Source organism: Pelobates fuscus, chromosome 2 (genome assembly GCF_036172605.1).
Source record: "Pelobates fuscus isolate aPelFus1 chromosome 2, aPelFus1.pri, whole genome shotgun sequence".
NCBI classification, from domain to species: domain Eukaryota; kingdom Metazoa; phylum Chordata; class Amphibia; order Anura; family Pelobatidae; genus Pelobates; species Pelobates fuscus.
The window spans coordinates 85082361-85109735 of NC_086318.1; the positions used below are offsets into that span (position 1 = coordinate 85082361).

Here is a 27375-nt window from a genome sequence, read left to right on the forward strand (position 1 = left end):
GGAAAACTAGTATGCTTTCCTGGCACTAGAGTGGTCCTTTAAAAAAAAGCCTTCATCTCCTACATATGGGGACATAAGAAATCACGACTAGCTTATGACATACTCACGCGTAATAGAAGCAGAGGGGGCATAGGCCTGCCCCATATCAGCAAGTACTATATTGCGGTTCTTCTCACTAGGATACGGGAATGGAGAGACACTGACTGACCAAAACCAAAAGCTTCTCACATGTCCCTCTCGATACACTGCCCTGGCAGACCTGTCCCTTGCATAAAATCTCACACACCCCACACCCTCATACACAACATTCTCCAAAAATAAAGACACCACAAGAATATTTGGAATTTCCCCCCAGGAATTTCCCCATGCTTCCCCATCATTAACAACCCTGACCTCCTGGGGGGCAGAGGGGCATCATTCTTAAAACAGATCGTGGGTATGGCAAACCCGCCACTGAGCATGATACTAACCGCAGAAAACCCACCAAGACTCTTGACTTTCAGAGGCCCAGTGGACATACCACACTAACAGACAAGTCATCCCTACTGGACACCCAGGGACTTTATCTCATTTGAGACTATGTGTAACCCATCCAGCAAACGTACACTTTCACTCTCACAAATCGATAGACTGCTTTAATCAGACTATGGTGTACAGGATGCACCTGCCTTCCAAAGGAAATGTATGCAGGGCCTACACATACACCTGACAACCCGAGACTGGGCACATATCTTTGACAAAACAATGGTGGCTTCAGTGAGCCTCTCTAAATGAGAGTCCTTCTACAAACGCATCACGAGATGGTAGCGAACCCCATATGTTATTCACCAATTCTGGCCCTGACAACCCAAGACTGGGCACATATCTTTGACAAAACAATGGTGGCTTCAGTGAGCCTCTCTAAATGAGTCCTTCTACAAACGCATCACGAGATGGTAGCGAACCCCATATGTTATTCACCAATTCTGGCCCTGACAACCCAAGACTGGGCACATATCTTTGACAAAACAATGGTGGCTTTAGTGAGCCTCTCTAAATGAGAGTCCTTCTACAAACGCATCACGAGATGGTAGCGAACCCCATATGTTATTCACCAATTCTGGCCCTAACAACCCAAGACTGGGCACATATCTTTGACAAAACAATGGTGGCTTTAGTGAGCCACTCTAGATGAGAGTCCTTCTACAAACGCATCACGAGATGGTACCGAGCCCCAGATGTTATCCACCAATTATGGCATTTGCTTAGTGATAAATCCTGTAGGTGTAACTCAGATATAGGGAACATGGAACACATCTGGTGGTCATGCCCAAACCATCGCAAATATTAGGACCACATCATATCTATTATAAACGACATCCTGGTATTCCCAAACTCCCTGACCCCCTCCCAGATCTTATTAGGCTGTCCCAACACCTTTCAGGACACACGGAAACAAACTCTATTATGGTTACTGCTAGGGGAAGCGAACGGACTTGTCCCGGTACACTGGAGACAAACCAGTACGCCAATAGTCACACAATGGATTGACAGAGTGGAAGCTATGAGAGAAATTAAAGACCTATATTGGTCTACCAAGGACAAAAAAGATGAATACTTAAGCATCTGGGACCCATGGCTGCGATATTGGTCAGGCAGGGACAGCCAGACGCAACAAACTAAGACCTAGACCTCACAGTACCCCCACCCATCGTATTTACTATTCCCCCTTCTCCTTTCTGTACCCCATGCTACGTAGTTCACTACACATAAGAGAGGACAGACACACCATGCATGCACAACAAGGTCGATAGATGGGACCCACTCAGGCCTGCAGCAGTAACATACGTGGTTATCTACTTCACGAGGTTTCTCTCACGGCCCATAGGTCCAGATTCCATAAGAAACTGCCTCTACAAAGGGTTCAAGTAGGCAAGGAAATGTTTCGATAGAATGGAACTGTTGACCAATGGAGACTGACTCATTGCAAACATACCACTGTATGACTATGTATTGTGTACTTCTGTATTATACACATGTGTAATTGGCAACTTCCCCTGATCCCCCCACCTTCTTTCTGTACCCCAACTTTTTGATATCAACAAATACAATTTGAATTAAAAACAAAACAAAAACCTCCAACCATAAATATATCTCTAAATTTAATAATGTTTAAAATATCAACTCTTATTTGAAGGTTTAGCTATCTTCCACACAAAAAAGGTAGACACCTGTTTTTTGGCCTTGGCACCTAGATTCTGGTAGTTTTGAAGCTCAGATTCTGTCTGCTCTATCAATTAAAGGGACACTATAGTCACCAGAACAACAGCTTATTGAATTTGTTCTGGTGAGTAGAATCATTACCTTCAGTTGTTTTGCTGTACACACTGTCTTTTCATAGAAAATGCAGTGTTTACATTACAGCTTAGTGATAACTTCACTGGCCACGCCTCAGATGGCTGTTAGAGATCCTTCCTGGGTCATGGCTGCCTAAAATACATACAAACATTCAGTATCTCCTCCCCCTGCATGCAGACACTGAACTTTCCTCATAGAGATTCATTGATTCAATTCATCTCTATGAGGAGATGCTGATTGGCCGGGGCTGTGTTTGAATCATGCTGGCTCTGCCCCTGATCTGCCTCCTTGACTGTCTCAGCCAATCCTATGGGGAAGCACTATGATCTGATCAGGCTACTACTTCTGATGATAGCAGCAGACTGCTTGTTTTTTTGTTTTGTTTTTGTTTTAGGGAAACAGCATGCAGAGCTTCAGGCTTGAATACAGTAAGATTTTTCTATATTTATGGAGGCATGAAGGGCCCAGAGGGGCTAGATGGTGGTTTTGACACTATAGGGTCAGGAATACATATTTGTGTTTCTGACTCTATAGTGATCCCTTAATTCACTATAGTTACACAGAAAATTTTAGATTTTTTATAATAATCACATTTATCACACGTTTTAGAATTCCAATAAAATTGGGGTAAAGTTAAACTGGAAACTGTGTGACAAACCGCGTAAACCATTAAAATTGGTGGAAAAATATGATTTTTAACACATTTCATCAGTATGTGTTAATCATATCAGAGACGCTGGATATTTTTACAGCCTGTGGTGAGTTGGATACTATGAATCAAAGCTTTAGTTATATTATGGTTGAACTTTAACGATACAATATACAACTGGAACAACTCTAAATAAATTAATACCATAAAGAAAGCTTGTTGTATTGTCATGAAGAGCACTATAAAAGCACTAGATGATAGAGAATGAATTGAGGAGCACATATTTTTGCCTTGCTATAGCAATAATCTAAGTTGTGCTATTGGCAATATTTTGAGATGTGGAGGGGGTATAAATTTGGTTTTCTAACCAATCAATCTTAGTGGCTATGTTGGAACAAAAGATAGACAAACCAGGGCACATTAAGTTAAGACATCGTATCACATAAGATTCACGTAACTACAACATATGAGTCGAGTGTGGACTGAACATGGCAACTTTTGCTGCAACCCATCGGTGTGGTACAGAATTGACCGCTCTGGTATTTTTATGGCTAAGGTAATCCTGGAAAAATGCCCAGTATTGCTAATATGGCTTTTGCCCTTTGAAGATTGTGAACTGAATGTTTGGTGTCACCTTTAAGGACCAGAAATGTGTGAGACATTCACCAGCTATAATGGATATTGGGCTTTCTGAGGAGGGATGTGAACGCTAGAAGTGACCTTTGCCACGCTAATGTATCTCCAGAGAGGTTAGCACAGAAGGCAAATTACATTAATTCAACGTTATAGGATGTTTGCTATTTGATGGCTGCCAACACTCTGGCTTTATCTCTGCCATTCTAGAAATTAACCAAAATGTCTCGTGGCATGATGGCCAGAGCCCTGGGCGATTTTGGGGGTCAGAAGAATCCATCCAGCCCTACAGCTTTAGTCTGCCTTGGAGGTGGCAGTGCGACTAGGAGGCATCTTAAGATCAGTTCCACTGCAGGAATTATCCCTACACTATGTATCTTTAAGCTCTTTCTTGGTCTCATATCCTCCAGGGCCGCCGGGCATCTCTCATGAGTTTCATGTTGCTGCTGTAGACTATGTACAACCAGTTGAAATGAGGCGAGTTGGTGTGTACAGTCACAGGAGGTAGTTTCCAAAACTCCTAGTCAGCCCGTCAAGCCTTGCAAATTAGTGTGTCGCCACATTGGTTTAAATATTTTCTGGAGATCGGTCAAAAATTGTCACCAGGGAGTGTAAGGAGTCGGTATTAGTGGTTTATCATCTTCTTTACCCCAAGTGGCAGTTCATTAGATAAATCAGAGTAGTCCTCTGGATGGTTGCCATATTGGGCCTAGTTGCGCCATGAGCTTACAGCAGGAGCTCTCCGATGTTCATGCCCATCCGTGGCTTTTCAGGCTTTTGTTTTTTGATCTTGTGACCCATATTGCTTCCACAGACCCAAATGTGCAAAAATAACCACCCAATCGGGTTATAGAGCTAAAAATAAAGGTAATATAGACTCAATATCCTGAAGCTCTCAGTGTGACAATTTGCGAAAGCGGCTTGACATCACCCTGGCCTTATCCTCTTTAAGGTTGCGAGATCTAGTGAGTGTATAGTGCTTCTAAATGACTAAATATCATTCACAAAACCAGTTATCAATAAAATCATACAAATTAAACATCAGTCAATTTTCTGGAAAGATTTTATAACCTTTGATGCAGACATTCCAGGCATACTGTATTCTCTAAAAAATGGTTCAACTTGGATGGCAGCATAATTTGAGAGCTCCCGCGCATCCACCCGCAATCACACACCTGCAAACAGCATCACAACTCAGAACCACTGTGACTACACACCAAGATGTCCTACCTAGGGGCTAAACCACGCCGAAAAAAGCAAGGAGACAGACTCAGATCATACACTGGCATTCGCCCCCTGCAAAAAGGACGCTGGGTAGACCTAGAATCACTGATGACAAGGATGGACCTCCCCCAATTCTACATATGGGTGCCTCGAACCCAACGAGCCATTCTGAGGACCACAAATCCAGCTATCCTCAACTCAATTCAAATATGGGACCAAAACCGGCAAAAATACTCCTTTAGCAAGCTCCCCTCCCCAATGACGCCAGTATTGAAAAACAGGGCTTTCAACCAGGGATGAGGGTCAGAGGATACAAGGGAATGAGACAACAGGGATGATATGTCCACCTCTATGTTAAAGCAATAGTTACATACGAACAACTGAACACACCAGCCCTGCTCAGATTGGGCAACTAGTTTAGATATGTACAAATAAAGGACTTTGCTAGGAGCGCAGAAGTACAGACGTCAGACACGTCCCAGATTACTTTCTTCGAAAAAAATGTGTTTTACTGAAACCTCGCAAACCAAACTAACCACATTACTATATAATCACCTTAGCTCAGAAGTAGACGCTGCGCTATACAGACCAATAGGAAGCCGACCTGGGGGCGGGGGGGACCTGGAGGGGACGAATTGGCAAAATACCTGGGAGGCATGTACAAAAACTACTATATGTGTAACACTCCAAGAGCAGTCATACAAAACACTGTTTAGATGGTATATGGTAAATTTAGTGGCCCATAGGGCATTAGCACAAAAATGGTTGTGATTCGAAGTACCACAACTTACTTAGTAATAGACAAGCTACTACCTTATGGATAAGCTGACGGCACAGGTTGGAAATTCAATAAATACTTTTAACAAGGTTAGGGATCTATGAGAGCAATACAACACGTAAATTATCATACTCTTTACAACCGTTAGAGAAGGGGGCAGGGACCACACTCTGGCGAAACAAGACAGCATTTAAAACTTACGCTTTAACCACTATTTTCTGGGGGGGAGGGAATCAACTTCCATACTTTCTCATTCTGAATAACACTCCTTTGTTTACGGTTAAAATAAAACAAAAACTTGACGGAAAGCGGAACATGGCACTGGTACACCGAACACGGCTAAAATACTTTATATGTAAACAAGCTACGTCAAGAGTATACTATGTCACCTCCTACTACAATATTGTAAAGAGGATATGTAATGTTACCCAAGTCATATGGTGTATCTACACTAAGTTATATTACTCTGATGAATGTAATGTCAATATACTAAAATGTCTTCGGATGTACCAACTGATGACTGTACGATGAATCTTATTGTGAATATTGATATGACCATGAACCTGCTGGAAAGCAAATTCATAAAAAAAAAAAAAAGAATTAAAAAAAAAAAAAAGTAAAATGGTTCAGCCAGTATTATTTAATAACACATCATTGGTTTTAATCCGTGTAAAAAAAATAAAATAAACTTGAGACATCCACTTTAACCTGCAAGATCTTGGGGGGGGGGGGGGGGGGGGAGAGTGGAAAAAAGAAAAAAAGGGTCGTGACTAGACAGCATTTGAATATCAACCTGCTTAATGTTGGCTACTAAAACCTTTCCTTGAAAGTCAAAATGTTTGTAATGTTTGTAGATTTCCCCTGTTAAATGTATAAATAAAGTACAGAACATATGTACGTCATGACAACGGTATCTCTTGCTCTGAATGCAAACTTTTACCATAAAATCAGGAATACAGAGAACTATATTATCGTTTAAGATCTTAAGCTTGAAATTATAAAAAATACCCATTGTTTTCATGTGGTGTCAGCCTTGATTCCTTCGTTCCACCATGTGGCTGACCCCTGGCTAGATATGCATTCCAAATATCATACATTTCACCACACAATGCCATTTATTCTCATGCACGAGGCCATCAGATGCCACAGACAAGCTCATGTACCTTCTCTACACAAACATGTACTTGTCTTTCACCTCAAAGTATCCTTTTGCATTACTGTCAAATATGCATGACCAACTGACCATTGTGAACTTTCAACAATAAACCAGTGTCAAGCAGGCAGCCTAAGGGTTTAGCAAAATATGGCAGGACAGAGTGGTCTAAGAGTCTTTTTATAGTCAGAAAAAACTGTCTGCAGTAATCAGAAGAAATCACAAAAAAGTTTGAACTATAAATATGGAAGTTAAATTCATTTCCATGGAATGCTCCAGCAGTGCCATGATAATCGAGCATTCAAATAGAAAATAAATAACTGATTGTGTTTTAAGGAACACAATCGTTCAATAACGGTTTTGACAACTTACCTGGGTTCTACCGGGCACCAACTCAATGCCTCCTCTTCCCCTAGAAGCCCTATTACTGGCAGTGCAAGGAGCTGATTATTGTCTGAGAGCGCTCAGCTGACTCTCTCAGTCTATGAGCCTGTCCTGGACAGTAGGGTTTAGCTCAGTGTACCTATGAAAGTGTCTTGCTGGAACTTCTGGCTCAAGGGAAAAGGAACCCAGTAGACTCCTGGTGTGTTAAACAATTCTCAAACGTTCTGATTACTTAATCTCGGAGGTTGCCATAACATTTCTTGCACAGTTATGATACTTGAAGTGATCCTTAAAAATAATAACAAAATCACAACACTTGCAAACTTTTTTTTTTTTTTTTTTTAGCATTTAGGACGTGTAATAAAACAAAGTTGTGCTAGTTCCACGTTAACGGTCATACTAACCAAGAGGTAAAGGACATGAAATTGGCATAGCTATGTAATATTACCATTACAAACAAAATCATGCAATTTACTTTTAGTCATACAGAATCATTGGCAAAAGGGGTGAACTGTTAATGAACAAATGACAATATAGCCATGGTTAAATTGCTAGGCTTGCATATAGCGAATCCCTTGCTGTTTCCTGACCCAGCCTTCACCCCATTCTTATTAATGCATCTTATGCTCCTGTGTCTGATTTAATTTGTGTCACCCCCCTTCTTCACCCATCAGGTGTCTAAGTTCCCCTCCTGTTTAACCGCTATATCTACCTCCATCTATAATGCAACATGATATGTGTCTATGAAACTAAAAAGTTACACGTTAACAGCAGCCATCTGTCCATATCTCATGTAAGAACAGCAAGTATGAACAATTGTGTTCTCATTATTTACCAGGCTTTAATAGTTTTAGCCAAAAAGATACAATGAGGATTTGTCTTGTTACATCTTGGGTAATCATTATTAGTCAGCCTATTGGTATTCATCAACTGCATCAGTACAGTGATCCTACCTGGAAAAGAAGCTGTGGTCCTTATATTTGACTAACCTATTCCTGGAGTAAAAGATATACAATGTGCAGCAGAATGTCTAGTAGAAGCACAAAGTAAAGGAGAGAGGAAAAAAATATGTATTTGCAACATAACCTACAACCATATCTACTATTGTTTAAACTAAAAATGTGCAAAAACTAAAATTAATTTGAATTATTCTGGCTGTTGTTTAAATGGATTTACCAACGCCATTTTAGCCACATTTTATAAAATGCTTGAATTATATGAGAAATTATATGAGAAATTAAGATTAATTAATTATGAAACAACCTCTAGTTGTCAAGGTTTGCTTTCTCCTTCCCCCACAGACATCAGATCCAGTGTGCACACTCAGATTCAGAGACCTCTCACCATTAGTCTCTTCCGGGCAGAAAAGGGAAAGGTTGCAGTTCATAAGAAGTTTTTGCAAGCTCTTTTGCGATACCACAAATTACTCCATACATGAAAAGTAAATGCATGTATTCACTGAGCGTATAACTTCAAACTGTGATTTATGTATTTTTCGCCACAAATTTCAATGTGAAGTGGTCCTTTAAAATTAATGTAAAGTTATCATGAAAAGCAAATTAATTAAGTATGGCTCACATTATCAAACCGTTTTATGTTTTAAACTTAAAGCGGCACTGTCATGCTGAATCCGTATTTTTTTTTTTAACCCCCCTCCCGACTCCACTACATCTAACTGATCCCCTAGTCACCCCCAAATGCCCCAGAGCCCCCCATATTACCTATTTCTTAATCTTTATTTTGTATCCGGAACTATGTTCATGGTGCCACCATCTTTGTGTGGGTAGATGAAGTCCCTGTGGGACACGTCATCTGCCCACACTACATAGCGCTGTGAGATTCCCGCACATGCACAGTTAAACACTTGGGCATGCGAACTGGAATTTCATCCATTTGTCAGAAAGACGAATGAATGAATGGAAATGTCAGACGAACAAACAAACACTGAATATCAGTGTTCGTTTGTTCGTTCAGTTTATTACAAGGAGGGAGCTACCGGTGCGCAGCTCCCTCCTTGTAAAATGTAAAGATAGAAGCGGCAGGGAGCTGTGCTCCCCACCACTTCCTAAGCCCCCAAATGTCCCCCCTCACTCTATGGGGGTCAATATGACCTCCATAATAGCATAAGGGAGATTGGAATCTCCCGAATACCCCTACTCGCTATACCGCGAGTAGGGGCATGTCTACTAGACAGTGAGCAGCCTGTGGCGGTTGGGGGCCCTAAAGGATACTGGGGGAGAGGGGGTGGTCCTCCTCTCCGGCCCCCACCTATGGTCCTCCTCTCCGGCCCCCACCTCTGACTGGTGGGTGGGGGCCATAAATAACAATGGGGGAGAAGGGGGGCTATAATAAAGGTTTATGCTGTACATATAACCAAACAATAAAATCTAGACACAGAAAAATAAAATGTTCTCCATTATCACAAAAACTACATACTGAAATTTGGAAAGCAAGGAAATCCACCATTCCTAGGGCTTATTCCCAATAATATTGCATTACCCACTACTATTCTTTCTGATCTCTGGCATTTGTACAGACTATTTGTACAGACTATTCATTTACTTGCATTCATAGGCCAGAGGACTTGAAAGCTTCTGAACCGAGCTCTACACACTAACCAGGACTATTAGAGCGCCATCTCTCTCCTTCCCTTCTTGGTGCAGCAGTCCGCCACACACCACCACCCTCCTCTTCCTCACCATTCAACTCCTCCCGCAGGCTGCGCCAGTTCACGCTCTCTGAGCGTATAAACTCATGCTTTCTCACAGTAGGTGCTGCGTTTCCATCTTCAAATGGTGGTCGAGCTGCTGGAAAAATAAAGGAGTCTAATGTAACTACAAATGCACACGTTAGATACAAAAACACTGATACTCATACACGTTGGGCTATTCACAGAACAGTACCAGATTAAAATTCACAGCTTGGTTATTGGCTTCTCAAAGAAAATAAAGTTTTCTTTCATTTACTGCTACAGACTGACTTCTATAATTAACCAATAGGTATCCAGTGCTGCCCTAATTCTAAATACATACATCAAGACACTTGTTCTGTTTTGCTGGGTCAACAGAAAAAAATCATCTGCATCGATCAATGAAAAAGATTTTCTACGCAAGGATTTTTCTTTTTAAATTCTATTGCTAGCATACAAAAATAAATAAATAAAGTCCACAGTGGGTTTAACCTTATCCCAAGAATACCAGTGCCAGGCACATGGCACTAAGGCCAAACCCATTTTTGCTCTAGCACCTTCCCACTTCTCAATGTGGATCCTATCTTTCCGCTTCTATATCATGCACTCTTTCCATGTTTTATCACATCCTTTGCACTCTTCAGCAGCTGACCATAGCAGGAGCAAACTTCTGGATCCTTCCCAGGCCTCATTAGTGGGGCATTTTTGATCTGTTGCCAAAAATCTGTTTATGGAAAAAGTTACCAGAAGTGTGTGTGTCGGAAGCTGTGTGAAGTTGCCATTTTCCAGCAGTGGGGTAGAACACAGGATCAGGACCTCTGTCTGGACAGAGTTTGTAGTTGATATGTTCACCTGTTCATTGCTGGACAGGGCAAAAGTACACGCCAGTTTACTAAAACACTGAACAGAAAATAATTCTACAAAAACTGCAAATTTTAACAGGAATGTTGTATATTTCCTACCGTTTTCAATTTTTTCCCCCCTGCATTTTACTAGAATGAGAATTTGTGGATTCCTTATTAAACTCCTCCCTTGTATATCAACACCCAAGTAATGAGCTTTTTTACAGCTTTTAGCATGGTGGAACTATTCAAACTAATAAAACCAACATCAGTAGCAGACCACATCAGAGTACGACCTGCATATAGTAGGAGAAACGCTAGTCCAGAAAAGTACACTCCTGTTAAGTCAACACAGTAAATAATGATCCAAAATAGATTTTAACAAAGCATATATTTTTAATTCCAATGGTTTTTAATGTGGAACTCTGAAAAGAAAATTGCAACATTTATGGAAAAGCAGTTGAATTTTCAACCAAGAAATACAATTCTGTGGTAAATTACTACAATTCCAGATGGAAGTTTCTGGAATTAAGAGATGCAAAATCATATTTCGGTAGTAGTGTGAGGGAGTAGGGATCCAAGGATGGCCTGCACGTGTGATGAGTGTCTTTAGCACTGTGTCCAATTTCCTGTCACTTGCCGTTACCTCTAGGGATTATACACATATACTGAAGTCTGGAAGTCTCCACTGGCCCCTCCTCAGATGGCTACTAGAGGTGCTTCCTGGGACAGTGCTGAACACTGTGCAGCACTGACATTAAGTGTCTCCACCCCCTGCATGAAGACACTGGACGTTCCTCATAGAATTTAATTGATTCAATTAATTTCTATGAGAAGATGCTGATTGGCCAGGGCTGTGTTTGGCTTGTGCTGGCTCTGCCCCCGATCTGCCTTCCGAACAAGCTTAGCCAATCCAATGTTAAAGCATTGTGATTAGATGAGATCACCACTTTTGATTATGTCAGCCAAGGAAGCAGATTACGGGTAGAGCCAGCAGAAGCAGACTGTAATAACGTTAAGCTGTTACAATATATAGGGGGACCAGGGTGGTTAGATGGTGTGTTTTTTTTCCTGACCCTATAGTGATCCTTTAAAGGAACACTATAGTCACCTAAATTACTTTAGGTAAATAAAGCAGTTTTAGTGTATAGATCATTCCCCTGCAATTTCACTGCTCAATTCACTGTCATTTAGGAGTTAAATCACTTTGTTCCTGTTTATGCAGCCCAAGCCACACCTCCCCTGGCTATGATTGACAGAGCCTGCATGAAAAAAAAACGGGTTTCAATTTCAAACAGATGTAATTTACCCTAAATAATTGTATCTCAATCTCTAAATTGAACGTTAATCACATACAGGAGGCTCTTGCAGGGTCTAGCAAGCTATTTACATAGCAGGGGATAAGAAAATCTTAATTAAACAGAACTTGCAATAAAGAAAGCCTAAATAGGGCTCTCTTTGCAGGAAGTGTTAATGGAAGGCTGTGCAAGTCACATGCAGGGAGGTGTGACTAGGGTTCATAACAAAGGGATTTAATTCCTAAATGGCAGAGGATTGAGCAGTGAGGCTGCAGGGGCATGTTCTATACACCAAAACTGCTTCATTAAGCTAAAGTTGTTCAGGTGACTATAGTGTCCCTTTAAACAATATCTCAAGAGTCTGCAAAGAACATGGCAGTGATTTCTGTACAGCTCTCAATAACAGTGATCTGCATATCCAATAAATGTGCAGCATAAATGTAATTCAGCTAGCTGTAACAATTTAATAGAAACTACTGGTATTCTCCTTGAATGAATGTACGGATATAGCAGCTTATGCATACAGCTGCATTACAAGTGCTCTCATAGAAAGATAATTCTACATAGGAGTTTCATTAGAGGAGTGCACAATAAAAATACTTTTTTAATGTTGCATCTTCAATAATGTCACAAAGTAAGGGGTAATAAATTACCTGCAGCAATTTTTGTAAATCTATGTTGCTATAATGAAAACCACAAAGATAAACATGTGGCCCCTTGCTGTTTTTTTCTTTTTCATTTTAAATGAAACTTTAAAAATACCATTAAAAAAAAAAAAAAAAACTCTCCAAACATAATCAGGGGTGAAAATTTAAACCTCCTGATGCTCGAAACATGCAGTTCCAGGCGCCATCACTCCTTCAAGGTCTGGCTCTCTCTAAATAAATCAGGGCGCAACGGCCGGAATTCATAGCATACACTCTGACTCACTCAGGGGTGTTATGGCGAAAGGGCAGTTACTGTGGCCTGCACCCATCGGAGGTGCAGATCCAACACTCTTCCACTAGACCACCAGGAACTTTAAGCCCCACTGACCACAGATTCCCTCACTGCAGAAAGCCATCTGTGGGTAGGCAGGCAAAAAACAGTACACATCAATCTAACATCACACACAGCCAACACACTTCTCTCTCACACGCACACACAGCAAGCCAACATCACAAACCATACACATTACAAACAGCAGCACACATCACATACAACTGGAGCACACCGCAAACCATACACTTTACACAGATAGAGCAAACCACACACCATACACACAGCTAGAGCACACCACACACTACACACTACACACTGCCAGTAGAGACACACATTAGAAAACATTCAACTTACACACACACTATGGGAAGAACAGAGGAAGAAACACTCAAAGTTAATTCAATTAACTCTGAATTTGCACAAATTACATCTGAATGGAAAAAAACGGACGCCAAAGTTACTATAGGTGGACTTGAGATTTTTTTTCAAAGTAAGCTTTTTTGTGTGTTTCAGTTTTTAAATTTCTGACTTAATTCAAATTCATGAAAATGCTGAGTTTGAATATGTCAATTGCCAGGTATGTGGGTCAATGCCCAGGTATGTGCACCAATGTAAACTTATTTTGTGTGTCAGGACAAGTAGATTGCCATGACAGACCTATAGGTAGGGTTATCACTTGAGTACCCATGGACAGGTGGATTAGGAATTTGTTGTTGTTGGTTGATTTATTTGTTTGTTATTTTTAATTTCCACACTCCTATTAAAACAGCAGCTTTGTTTTTTTTAAATGAATTTATGAGAATGTTACGTTTAATTTCATACTAAAGTGAAATTAACATCTTAAACTTTACATTTAAAGTCATACCTTTCTCAAATGAGAGCATGCAAGATTTAAAAAAAAAAAAACACCACCCTTAATTAAACCTTCCAAGAAAATAGCAGGACATTATGGCATAATTGGAGGGTAAGCTAAATAGCTTATGCAAATATAAAAAACTTGTATCACTTTCAGATGCATTTCCTAACATAAGACATTAGCAGTTTTACCAAAAATGTAAAAAAAAAAAATTTTTTTTTTTTTTTTAAATAAAAGCATTTTAGGACTATGCAGACCACTGCATGTTGAGGAGGGCTGGCCATCATTAAAGTAAAAGAAAATATGCATATACTGGTGCAGTAAAAAAAACCAATCATCATCAAATGGTTTTACCAATTTACTAGTTGTATCAAAAAGAATATATAATGTAATGGCACAGCGCAGGACAAGAGATTAAGAAAGCCCTTGGTGTTTCAGGTTTCCGGAAAGGAGCGAGAACACCGTTTTCCTGTTAACTAGTTTTCCCAATTCTTTTAACTGTATGTTATAGCACTTGCATCTATTAACACTTGAATCTCTATTTACTTAAAGATTTATTCTTGGAGACCCACGAATGATGGAGACCAACGTATGATTACTGTGACAATGACAACCAGAAATAGAAACATGCAAAGAATTGTCATGGATGTCACCTCCTGCTCATTTCAAGAGAATAGTTGAGTCTACATCGACCATTAAATCCATTCCGAGCAAGAATCGCTAAACATGTCAACCTGGGGAGTGCTCTCAATAGTGAGGGCAGAGGGGACCATCAGTGAGGGGCAGGAAAACAAAACACTGAGGGCTGGACAAGAATGGCATATGACTATATTAAATGATATATCCTAAATAGGAGGAGCTATAAAATGTATCACCTCATCCAATACAGTATGTTCAGTTGAAAAGGACTGCACATATGTTTTTTTTACTCAACAGGTGTTTATGGATTAAATTATATTTCGATTATGCCAGCACCGAAGGGGTTAAAGTTTCTGTTTCTTTGGGTGAATAAGGAACTGCTAGTGTGACAAGTGCCTGCGTAGCTTCTCCTCTCTCTCTTAGTTTTGGGCATGCACTGACGTGCCATAGACAGCAGGAGGTCCAAACTTTGGGCAGGGCGTCAGAACAGAAGCCCTGAGGGGGGTGGGATTTGGGTCATTACTTTAATATCAAGCACCGCAGGCTTGAAGACGGCTTTGCTCCTCCAGAACAATGGGGCTCTGTTTTTTCCAATCCGCTTAATCGGACAGAGGCGAGCAAAGTCCAGTGGAAAACAAGCACACGCTCCCCCTAAAAATGCACACAAAACTTTTGCCTTGTCTCTCTCCCATCCCCCAGCATACTCAAGAATCAAACTTTAACGCAGCGTTCCTAAGGCCATGGAAACAGAGATACCTTCCTTGATTATAATCCTCCAGGGCCCATAACTGCTGATGCTCATAAAACATAATAAACACAAAATAATAATGGGTCTCTTAACACAGAACACTAAGGCCAAGCTAGTAGTTATAGAGTTTTCATACATGTATCCATTCCCTTCAAAGTACCTCTCTCCATTGACCTCTTGCTTTAGTCATGTTGTGCATTCCATCCTTTTTAATCAAAGCATTTCCCAGACACCCATTCAAAAACATCTAGAATGCTGCATCTGGCTATCTATGAAATTATATACATTAACATTTCTACTATTCCTACCCATTAGTAACAGATAAGAATGTGTCCATTTAATGTTATCACTGCTTCATTAACCCCTTTCCCAAATCAGTAGTAAAACAATTGCTAATGGCAAATGATGTGCACCTATTATGCAAAGCCAATAACTGGTGGGGGAGCAAATTTAACATACCACCCCTCATTGGCATATCCCCAATAGAGTGAGGTCCAATCAAGTGACACAATGGACAAGCCCTGCCCCTCGGTTTATAAACACAGGAATGTGGGTTATGATTCCAGACCCAGCAAGAGCTCCCCCCATAGTTGGAGAGGGAGTGTGTCAGAGAATGCATGGCAAGGTTAGTGGACTGGAGAAAAAAAGTCCCTGAGTGAAAAGGTTAAAGGACCGGACAACAAAAATATCAAGATAATCCGAAGTTGAGGTTGCATTAGTGCAAGGAACTTTAAATAACATACTCTAACCAAGTTCCTACAGTGACCAAACAACAGACGATCCAATAATGTTTGAAAGAATATAAGTCGTGAACAGTAAACAATTTAACTGGATAAAATTTGGAAAGAAAAAAGTTCAGAGAAGTCTTCAAAACCAGCCACCTGGTAAGTGCCATTTTGAGGCCAATGATATAATCAATTCATAGCCGGATATGTGAGATTGGAGTATAGTGATTTTAGCAGTATAGTGAGTTTTGCTATAGATTGTTGAAGCTGTGTTTTATAATGCTCCTGCTGCACTGTGCTGTTGAAGGCAGTTTGTCTACCGTTATTTGTCTACAGTCTGTACTCAGCAAGGCCAGAAGCTACTTCACTTACAAAAAGCCAGTACATTTCTTCCATGGCCTCTCACATCCCCAATGCCCACATTCATCCAGGCTGGAGAGCCAACACATGCTTACCATGTGATGATTCTTGCAGTGAATTAAGCCTGTGTGTGAGGCGACAAACCCTGGATAAATCTAAGGAAATCCGTAGCTTAACCCCTTGTGATGATAGATTAAGGTCTTAGTAAAAAAAAAAATAATTATGCGTTCACATAAAATTTTGAAAGGATGAAAATGATTTGGAATGTTTAGATTTGTTGCACTTTATTGAAATTGGCATTGGCGGTTTGCATGTTTACAGTAAATTATTCTAAACAGTTATTATTCTTGGATATTTCTTCAGATGGCAGATTTGTGATTGTCACACTAACTAAACTGCAAACCCACTGTGAACACGCATTATTCTAGTCCTATAGACAGTGTTCAGCACACGACAACTCTTACACAATAAGAAAGGCTGCCCTGTGATTTTGGCTGGTGTAATTTGGTTTTCTGAATGAAGATGAAAGTCCCATCTAATGAATCGAAATCAGATTACTTTTAATTGTGGATGGTTTATTTAAAGTAATATGAATTTACTATTTTGAAAAGCAGATGCTTCAATAAACCTGGATCATACAAGTCATTAATACAATAAATTGATTGGGTTAAGACAGATATAATTGGCAAGAGCTAGCAGTAGCTATTCTATCTTCAGTTGCTGTAGTGTTGCAAGTACTGCATGGCAATGAGAGAAATGTAAATCATAATAACATGCAAATCTAATAGTTTATCTGACATGCAAGAGTTACAGTCGGCAATACAAGTTGCAAAAAAAGTTGTCTAATCTGGAACTGTGTTGTTCCCTTATAAGTAATAAGCATATACTGTTATGCGATTAACTAGATTTGTGATATTAGCACAGAGTATGTAAGTTTATAGTTTGTTTGTATTTAATAATCTCAGCAGCAGCGAAAGAGTTTAAGCACAGCTTGACAGAAAGGCTTATTTGTTCTAGCTGGTCACACTGTGACAAGAATGTCATTATTACAGAGTAACAGAGAGAACCTGCAGAGAGTTGACAGAGTAAGCAGTAAAAAGGCAGAAAGATTGGAGTCAGGTCCAGGTGAATCCTACCTGCCCTCCCATGCGTCCCGGAGCAAACAAAGCCTGGATATTTTCCCGCAGCGGGATATGTCACATGAGCATCATGATGTGTGCGTCTGAAAGCAGCTTACCCCCGAGCGTGAAATCATAACACAAACACTCTTTTTCCCTCCACCCCTCCCCTTCTCAGTCTGGCAAAAGCTCAGAACACTGGGGTTAGGCAGGCACAGGCCCCTGCTTGCCTTGAGGGAATAAAGCCAGCGAAAGCTCAGGTGCCTATGGAGTGGGGGTGGGGGAGGTTTGGAATAAAGAAAAATTGCATAGGTCAGTAAAAATGAGAATGTCTAACTTAGGCAGAATAGGCCTGCAGAAGTAGAAGGCTTGTGCATGCATTCAATTGTTGGGTCCTAAACTCCCTTTAATTTTGCCCAGGCCGCTAAAGAAACAAGATATTAATCACCAGAGGGCCACATAGTGGAGAGAAGCAGAACAGCGAAAGCATCCTCCTACGGCAGATGCTGCACTCCTAACCCCATCGTACCGGATGTTTGTGGGAGGATCAAACTAACAGGGGATACACTAGGAGCATCAGGTGTCTGTCCAGTTGAAAAGTAAGTACAAGTTGCATTATTTTGACCTTTTTTAGCAATCAGAGGATTATTTTCTTGCACTATGGTTTTGTTTTAGGTCTTCTCAATTATTGATAACCATAAATCTCAGCACAGAGCAAATTCATTTTTTCCAGAGTAGTGCTGCAATGTAAAACCAAAAAAATACTTTATGCCCCTTTAGATGCACTTGTTATTTCACTGTGTAATCTACGTAGTAACATATTGCTCTGTTTTATCAATGCACTGCCCTTTTCCTGTGGTGGATCCAACACTTTCCACTACTCTTATATCTTTAGTATTTATTGTGTACTATGCTATGATGAGGCTGTATATATAGCAATTAGAGTCATGTCTCTGATTATTTTAAGTTTCATATTATAGCTTCCATTCAATATTTTTTTTAAACCACAACGTAAAATAAATGCAACAATGCATTTCACCCAGCCTCAAGCTATTGGCACAGCTGGCATATATACGGAGACCCTATCTTCATTAGGATATACCCAAAGAATGGATGTGAACAGCCTATACACTGCCCGAATTTACAAAGCTACATTTGCTTTGGAAACTAAATATGCTGCTTGAATATCAAACCATTCTTTGGCTTAATTTTAAAGATTCAGTAGGGACTTACTACCCCTAACTAATATATTTTATAGATCTATATACTGAAGCTTCCAGTGGTGTTCACGGATTACATTAACCAATGTGTGATATATTAGACATCAACCTGGTCTGTCTTCAGTGTGAGTAGCCATTGAAACAGTCACAAGACTGTTCTACCTCCCAATAACACATTCCTCCACTTTGCTAATCCTGGATTGGTTCTGATTGGTTCATAGTGAGTAATGAAAAGCGAGTTGATTAGCTAAACAGGTTTGGTCCTAGCTGCTTTGCTGACATGAAACCGCTCCTAACGTTTAAATCAGATATCTCAAACAATTATGCTTCTATACCTACAAGTTATAAGAATGCTGATACATTAACACACCATTAAATCTGTGTAAATAAGTTCTAATTAAAATGCATACATTACAAATATTTTGTCAACGTATGGCCCTCCGTTGTCTTATAATCTTTAATTGGTTTTACAAAGCATTTACACCATTCAAATGCTATTGGTTTTCCTACACTGAAGTTTCTCTAAATATAAATTGTAAAATAGATATACCTTCATTGTGAGTCTCTGATGTTACTATTCAGTGGAATTTATCTAGTTGAGTTTACCTTGACTGCTTCATGTGGCCTCCCTTTTTCGTTTCAGTGGTGCTGCAGGTCAGCACAGACCGGGAGGAGGAAACTAACAGCAGGTCCCCAAGATGCACCTTACTCAGTTCTTGCTCTCACCGTCTAGTGACCAAGGACGGACATAGCACCATTAAGGCTGTAGGAATGCAAGGACAAGGTCTGTCTTACCTGCGCGACATCTGGGGTTTGTTACTGGACATGCGTTGGCGTTGGATGATGCTAGCTTTTGCTGCCTCCTTCCTGGCTCACTGGCTTCTGTTTGCAGTGTTTTGGTACCTTCTTGCTGAGATGAATGGAGACCTGGCACTAGACCATGATGCCCCACCAGAGAATCACACTATCTGTGTTAAATACATCACTAGCTTCACTGCCGCGTTTTCATTCTCACTGGAGACCCAGCTTACCATTGGATATGGCACCATGTTCCCCAGTGGGGACTGTCCAAGTGCTATTGCTCTGTTAGCAGTACAGATGCTGCTTGGGCTCATGCTGGAAGCTTTTATTACAGGTCAGTAATTTTTATTTTTAATACTGAACAAAAATCAACAAAGGTACATAGGGAAGGGATGAAAACTATGGTATGACCAAGTATATTTAAAAAAAAAAAAAAATCACCATTAGACAACACAAAAACTAACTAGTTACTTTCTGACAAGCTATTAGCTTAATGTAGACCGCATTTATTTTATGATGAAAACTCATCTCAAAATATTTTTTCCATAGGTGTTTTCGTAGCCAAGATCGCAAGGCCTAAGAATCGATCCCCCACAATCATGTTCTCAAGACTGGCTGTGGTGGGAAGCCCTGAAGGAAAGCCATGCCTGATGTTCCAGGTGGCCAACACTCGACCAAGCCCCCTAACAATGGTGAAAGTCAGCGGAATCCTTTACCAAGAGAGAGGTGATGGCCAAATCCAACAAACAAGTGTAGACTTTTCACTGGACAATCAAACAAGTGGGACAGAGTGTCCTTTTTTCTCCTTCCCTCTTACATACAACCACAGTCTCTCTCCTGGTAGTCCCTTGGGAGCCCTACTGCAGCGCGAAACATTATCCACATCTGGTCACTTGGAACTTGTGGTCTGTCTGTCAGCAACTCAGGAAACCTCTGGTGAAATCTGTCAGAGTCGTACATCCTACCTGCCCAGCGAGATCCTCCAAGGTCACCGTTTTGCACCATGCCTAACAAGACGGGCTGAAGGAGGATATCGTGTCTGCATGGAAACATTTGGAAGGCCACTCCCTGAGCTACCCCAAACCTCACATAGACAGACATACAGAACTGAGCTGGAGGTCTGTGCTAACGGACAAAGGGGGGACACCTTCCAAATTTGCGAGACTGGACTGGGGGAGTAACAGCCTGTAATTCCGATTTTGTCCTAGTCCCCTTCAGCCATCCTCGCTTTAATAACCAAACTGTCCCTTTTCCAAAGGAAATTCACACTGGATATGAGGGGTGGTGTTAATATGGCTCCAAAGACTGTTCTGTGATAAATTACTGCAGTACAATAAGCACTGTATCCCCTTTGCCGCAGAAGGGGCCTAAAGGGCATTGCCTGGCTGACATGCACAACTATGAAAACAATAATGAATTACTCAAAGGACTCCGAGCACTCCAGTGGTGAAGACACAATAGGTTAAAAAGACAAAGTTGTGTGCAAACTGTGGACATGCACATATATAAATGTATGTATACATATGTACAGCAGGAAAGCATACATAAAAACAAGTGCAAATGAAACAATGGACATATTTGGGAAGCAAAACCTCATTGTTATACACAACATAGGTTTGTTTGTTTTAGCAGATTGTCCACCATAAAGTGGAAAGCACTACATGTAACAAAGCAATGAGAGAATAGAACCACACCCAAGATATAACCGGACACATACATACAAGTGCATGTGGTACACAAGAAAAAAATCCAGGTACACCTACATAGAAGTTTACGAAGATGTGCATACCTGTCTTAACACAAAAGCAAATCTTTGTCATCCTAAAGATTTTTAGGGCTCTTTTTCTTCTTCTTTAGTAATAGACACAGGTGTATAATATACACGTTATTGAAGAACATGCTGAAGCACACGCATGCGTTTAATCTTCCTGTCGAACCAGACTGTTCTTAGTGGCAAGGCTGTACTAACTCTTAATTCCCAGCTGGCTGATTACAGAGAACAGTTCCATGCCAGAGCATGAAGAAGCCAAGGGACTGCACAAAGGCTGGTCCTGCTACATCCACTCAATATACTTCTGACAATAAACCTGAATAAACTGTGTGGTTCTGGGTGGTTCCCTGTAGCTGTTCAATGTGTCTGACAAAACAAATACATAAAGGCCAATGTCTGTTTTACAGTCAGGATAGTTACCACTGCTGAAGAGCACACAGCATACACATACCTGCAAACATGAACCTAATTCTAAAAAAGAAAATGAAAGGTCATGATGCATTAGAAAACTTATTCTTTAACATATGACCTATTAAACACATACAACACAGTTAAACATATACACAACTGTATGACAATTCATTATTGCTGCAATGTGGTTCTAAACCTTGTGTCCCTGAAAGGATTAATCATCTTCTATTCCTCTCCCATATATCCTGGGGTCAGGATAATGCAAATCACCAAACTACCTGGCTTTGTAATATAAAAGGACTATAGTAATCCAATTAACATGCGGTTATGCATTCATTTTGGTGCTATGCCACACTTCAATCCATAACCAACTCATACAAAAATGCAAGTAGGTTATAATTACCGGGTTCCTTTCGTGCTGGCTTTTCAAAACGACGATCTCCCCTAGAAAGGTAGAGAAATATTAAATTAAGGAAATGGAAGAAGGAAATATTCCTTTATCCTAGTGGCCTCTCACAAGGAAAATGTAATTGATCCAGGACTAATTCCTAATAAGGTGTGATATATTAAAAAGTATCCAAACTGGGGCAAATTTCCTTTTACACAATGATTTCAGAAAGGTCAAATTATGCCTCTTAGTGTCACCTTACTGCTGGAAAAACCAAAGTTCCATTACATTTAAATTTACACAAATCTAATATAAAGTCATGTTGTAACCATCAAACAATAAGTGTAGATAGTCATTCAGCCCTTCGACAATATAACTAATAATCCGCCTCTACCTTGAATAGTGCAACCACGCATATTAGCGAGAAGGCTTTAAAAGCTTGATTACCTGCATGACACGTCAGATATAAGTATTACAACTTCTCCACAATCCAGTTGCAGCCTGGTCTTTGCAAAGTACCCTTTTATAGGTAAAATCTCTCACTACAGCCATTATCTAATACAACCAACCCCAGAAGCCTTGATGACCATGTAGTTGAAGTGCAGTTCTTTTTTAGCTCCCTGTGAGACAAATCCAACAATTCACTGCTGAGGTCTTGAAGGCACTCCAAGTGAAGGAATGACAGTATGTTGCCAAGCAAGGTTTACCCACCTTTCTTCCCAACTTTGGGACCGGTGCATTTCACGAGCTCCTCGTCCAAAACCACTTTCAACCTCATCAAAACTTCTTTGGTAGAAACCACCCTCTCCTCTGCCTCTGCCTTTAGGAACACAAGAAGCACATATTCTCAAAACATATAAAATGTTAGTTCTAACATAGTTGTATAGATGTCAAGTTCATCCATTCTAGAAATCCAGAGGCTGATGCAAAAATTGAGTCGAATGGCATATTTTTTATACAGTTCAAATGAAAAGTAAAAAAAAAAAAAAGTTTTGCACATCCTTTTATCAAATCTTGTTTTCCTGTATTTTTTATTCAAAGGCATCAACATTTACACAAACTAAAGTTACAAATATTTTTATGGATGTATTTCAAACTAGAACGTCAACAAGCAACAAGAAAGAAGAAAGAAAAATAAACATATAACAACGTTTGAAATTAACCAATACGAGAGGTTCACAGACACACAAAGATTGATTTTAGTAGGGTTGTAGTTTACCTCCTTAACCCCTTAAGGACACATGACATATGTAACATGTCATGATTCCCTTTTATTCCAGAAGTTTGGTCCTCAAGGGGTTAAAATAGACTAAATGTTAAGGAGCTCTATTTAGAGCCTAAATCTGAATAACAGTTTCGATTTCCTGCAGAATACAGTTTTTGCTTACACATTTTAGAATCATTAACCGGTTAGTAAATTGTTATATAGACTGAAGCATTGGAAATCTTTTTTTTTCCCCATTAACCAGTGCTCACTGGTGTACCAATCGCGGTGTTAAAAAAATTAACTTTAAGATTATCTCAAAATACAGACAAGTAAAATTCTACAGTCTAATTATCAAAAATAAATCAAGACAAGTTCCAAAAACTTTGGACATACACCTTGGAGAGCAGGTGAAGAAAGGTGACAAAGGAAGATATGACAAGACACCCGGTGGGTAATAAAATATTTCATACAAAAGGCTGCGCATTCCTTCAAGACAAACATAAAATGTGAATGAGGTTGCACATTTTAGGTTTACTAGACAAATAAAACACACACAAGAAATAGGACAGCATTTAAAAAAAAAAAAAAAAATCCACTTAGCTGGTAGCATATTGTTAAGTATGATACAAAACAAGAGACCTAAAACATGCACACAAAAAAAAACTGGATGAACCATGACTAGTCCCATGTTCTCTATGTACATAATTTTATTAAATGTTATCCCTATTTAAACATTTCTAGCATTGGGTTCATGAGCAGCATAATTTCTAAAAACTAGCACACCATAGAGGTTATTTATCCCAGTACAGAACTGAATGCATTGTGCCAATTGGAATGAAAACAGATTGCACTCTTAATTCTATTCTAGTAGTTTAACCCCTTAAGGACACATGACGGAAATATTCCATCAAGATTCCCTTTTATTCCAGAAGTTGTGTCCTTAAAGGGAAACTCCAGTGCCAGGAAAACAATCTGTTTCCCTGGCACTAGAGGGTCCCTCTCCCTCCCACCCCCCAATCCCCGGTTACTGAAGGGGTGAAAACCCCTTCAGTCACTTACCTGAGGCAGCGACGATGTCCCTCGTCGCTGTCTCCTCCTTCTGATTCCGTCGGCCGGTGGGTGAGACTGATCCCGCCCACCGGCCGAGGAGATCTAATGCGCATGCGCGGCAATGCCGCGCATGCGCTTTAGGTCTCCCCATAGGAAAGCATTGAAAACGGATTTCAATGCTTTCCTATGAGGAAATGAGCGATGCTGGAGGTCCTCACAGAGCGTGAGGACGTCCAGCGACGCTCTAGCAAGGAAAATCCTTGCTAGAAATCAGGAAGTGACCTCTAGTGGCTGTCTAGTAGACAGCCACTAGAGGTGGAGTTAACCCTGCAATGTAATTATTGCAGTTTATAAAAAAAACTGCAATAATTACAGTTGCAGGGTTAGGAGTAGTGGGAGTTGGCACCCACACCACTCCAATGGGCAGAAGTGGTCTGGGTGCCTGGAGTGTCCCTTTAAGGGGTTAATTGTTCAAATAATGAGCTAAACACATATTATGACAGACATTCCACACAGAGATAACAAAAAAACTGAAACTGCATCCACAACTAAAAGTTTCTGCACCCTCTATAGCAGTGATGGCAAACCTATGGCACGCCGGGCCCTCTCTGTGGGCACGCGGCCATAGGTTCGCCAATAATGCAGAGTAGGCACCTGCCTGCCCGAAACGGCAGGCGCCTACTCTGCTTCCGGGTCGGGAGGCAGGGGAGGGATCTGTGATGCAGCTCCCCTGTCCTCCCGCGAGCAAGCTGTGTGGAGCGTTGCCGCGCGTTACCATGGCAACGCTCCACACAGCATCGCGCGGGAGGACAGGGGAGCTGCTACACAGATCCCTCTCCCTGCCTCCCGACCCGGAAGACTGCTTGCCACCACCGGACCACCAGGGATGCCCGTGTCCCCCCCGTCCCCCCCTTCCTTCATTAGAGGTAAGAAGGAGGAAGGGGGGACTGATTTAATATACTTTGTTTTATTTTTTTATTAAAACACCTTTAGCCCTACCCCCCCCTCCCCACACACAGCACCCCTACACCCCCCCCACACAGTACCCCTACTACCCCCCCCCACAGTACCCCTACTACCCCCCCCACAGTACCCCTACTACCCCCCCCCACAGTACCCCTACTACCCCCCCCACAGTACCCCTACTACCCCCCCCACAGTACCCCTACTACCCCCCCCCACAGTACCCCTACTACCCCCCCCACAGTACCCCTACTACCCCCCCCACAGTACCCCTACTACCCCCCCCACAGTACCCCTACTACCCCCCCCACAGTACCCCTACTACCCCCCCCACAGTACCCCTACTACCCCCCCCCACAGTACCCCTACTACCCCCCCCACAGTACCCCTACTACCCCCCCCACAGTACCCCTACCCCCCCCCAGCAGTACCCCTACTACCCCCCCCAGCAGTACCCCTACCCCCCCCCCCAGCAGTACCCCTACCCCCCCCACACAGTACCCCTACCCCCCCCACACAGTACCCCTACCCCCCCACACAGTACCCCTACCCCCCCACACAGTACCCCTACCCCCCCCACACAGTACCCCTACCCCCCCACACAGTACCCCCCTACCCCCCCCCACACAGTACCCCTACCCCCCCCCCACACAGTACCCCTACCCCCCCCCCACACAGTACCCCTACCCCCCCCACACAGTACCCCTACCCCCCCCACACAGTACCCCTACCCCCCCCCACACAGTACCCCTACCCCCCCCACACACAGTACCCCTACCCCCCACACACAGTACCCCTACCCCCCCACACACAGTACCCCTACCCCCCCACACAGTACCCCTACCCCCCCCAGCAGCCTTACCCCTCCACAGCAGCCCCCCTACCTCCCCCCACAGCAGCCCCCCTACCCCCCCCACACACAGCACCCCTACCCCACACACAGCACCCATACCCCACACACAGCACCCCTACCCCACACACACAGCACCCCTATGTCCCTATCCCCCACATCCCTCCCCTCCCCCACACCCAGCTTCCCTCGCCTCCCCTACACAGCACCCCTCCACAGCACCCCTATGTCCCTATCCCCAGCTTCCCTCCCCTCCCCTACACCCAGCATCGCTCCCCACCCCTACCCCCCATACACAGCAGCCCTACCCCACAACACAACACACAGCACCCCTACTCCCCACAGCACCCCTGTCTCACACACACACACAGCACCCCTCACACACACACACACACACAGCACCCCACACACACACACAGCACCCCACACACACACACACCACCCCACACACACACACACACCACCCCTCACACACACACACACCACCCCACACACACACACACACCACCCCACACACACACACACACCACCCCACACACACACACACACCACCCCTCACACACACACACCACCCCTCACACACACACACCACCCCTCACACACACACACCACCCCCCCCACACACACACACCACCCCCCCCACACACACACACCACCCCCCCACACACACACACCACCCCCCCCACACACACACACCACCCCCCCCACACACACACACACCACCGCCCACACACACACACACACACACCCCCCCCACACACACACACCACCCCCCCCACACACACCACCACCCCCCCCACACACACCACCACCCCCCCCACACACACCACCACCCCCCCCACACACACCACCACCCCCCCCCACACACACACACCACCCCTCACACACACACACCACCCCTCACACACACACACCACCACACACACACACACCACCACACACACACACACACACCACCCCTCACACACACACACAACCACCCCTCACACACACACACACACACAACCACCCCTCACACACACACAGCACCCCTCACACACACACAGCACCCCTCACACACACACAGCACCCCTCACACACACACACAGCACCCCTCACACACACACACAGCACCCCTCACACACACACACAGCACCCCTCACACACACACACAGCACCCCTCACACACACACACAGCACCCCTCACACACACACACACAGCACCCCTCACACACACACACACACACACACACACAGCACCCCTCACACACACACACACAGCACCCCTCACACACACACACACACACACAGCACCCCTCAC

At 42.4% G+C, this 27375-nt stretch overlaps 2 protein-coding genes across 7 annotated transcripts in view; one reads left to right on the top strand and one right to left on the bottom strand.

The window, feature by feature from the left end:
- The window catches only part of GIGYF2 (GRB10 interacting GYF protein 2), a 115624-nt gene that overhangs the window by 41659 nt on the left and 46590 nt on the right, over positions 1-27375 (bottom strand). For 3 of the 6 annotated variants that reach the window (XM_063442383.1, XM_063442384.1, XM_063442381.1), the window contains exons 6-8: positions 22717-22825; positions 22021-22061; positions 9777-9965 (exon numbers count right to left, since the gene is read on the bottom strand). In XM_063442383.1, the coding sequence (XP_063298453.1) occupies positions 9777-9965; positions 22021-22061; positions 22717-22825 (339 nt within the window). The remainder of the gene's footprint in view (positions 1-9776; positions 9966-22020; positions 22062-22716; positions 22826-27375) is intronic. The other 3 variants (XM_063442386.1, XM_063442382.1, XM_063442385.1) reach the window with 3 other exon arrangements.
- On the top strand, positions 15792-21549 carry KCNJ13 (potassium inwardly rectifying channel subfamily J member 13). The gene is made up of 4 exons (XM_063442387.1): positions 15792-16095; positions 17835-18013; positions 19278-19769; positions 19985-21549. Coding segments are annotated over exons 2-4 (1125 nt in total). The 5' UTR covers positions 15792-16095; positions 17835-18012; the 3' UTR covers positions 20617-21549.

What these genes read in the sequence shown, in the direction of transcription:
- KCNJ13 (XM_063442387.1), top strand. An exon ending in GCTGGAAGCTTTTATTACAG is followed by an intron (nt 19,770 to 19,984) that starts GTCAGTAATTTT and finishes TTTTTTCCATAG; the next exon opens with GTGTTTTCGTAGCCAAGATC.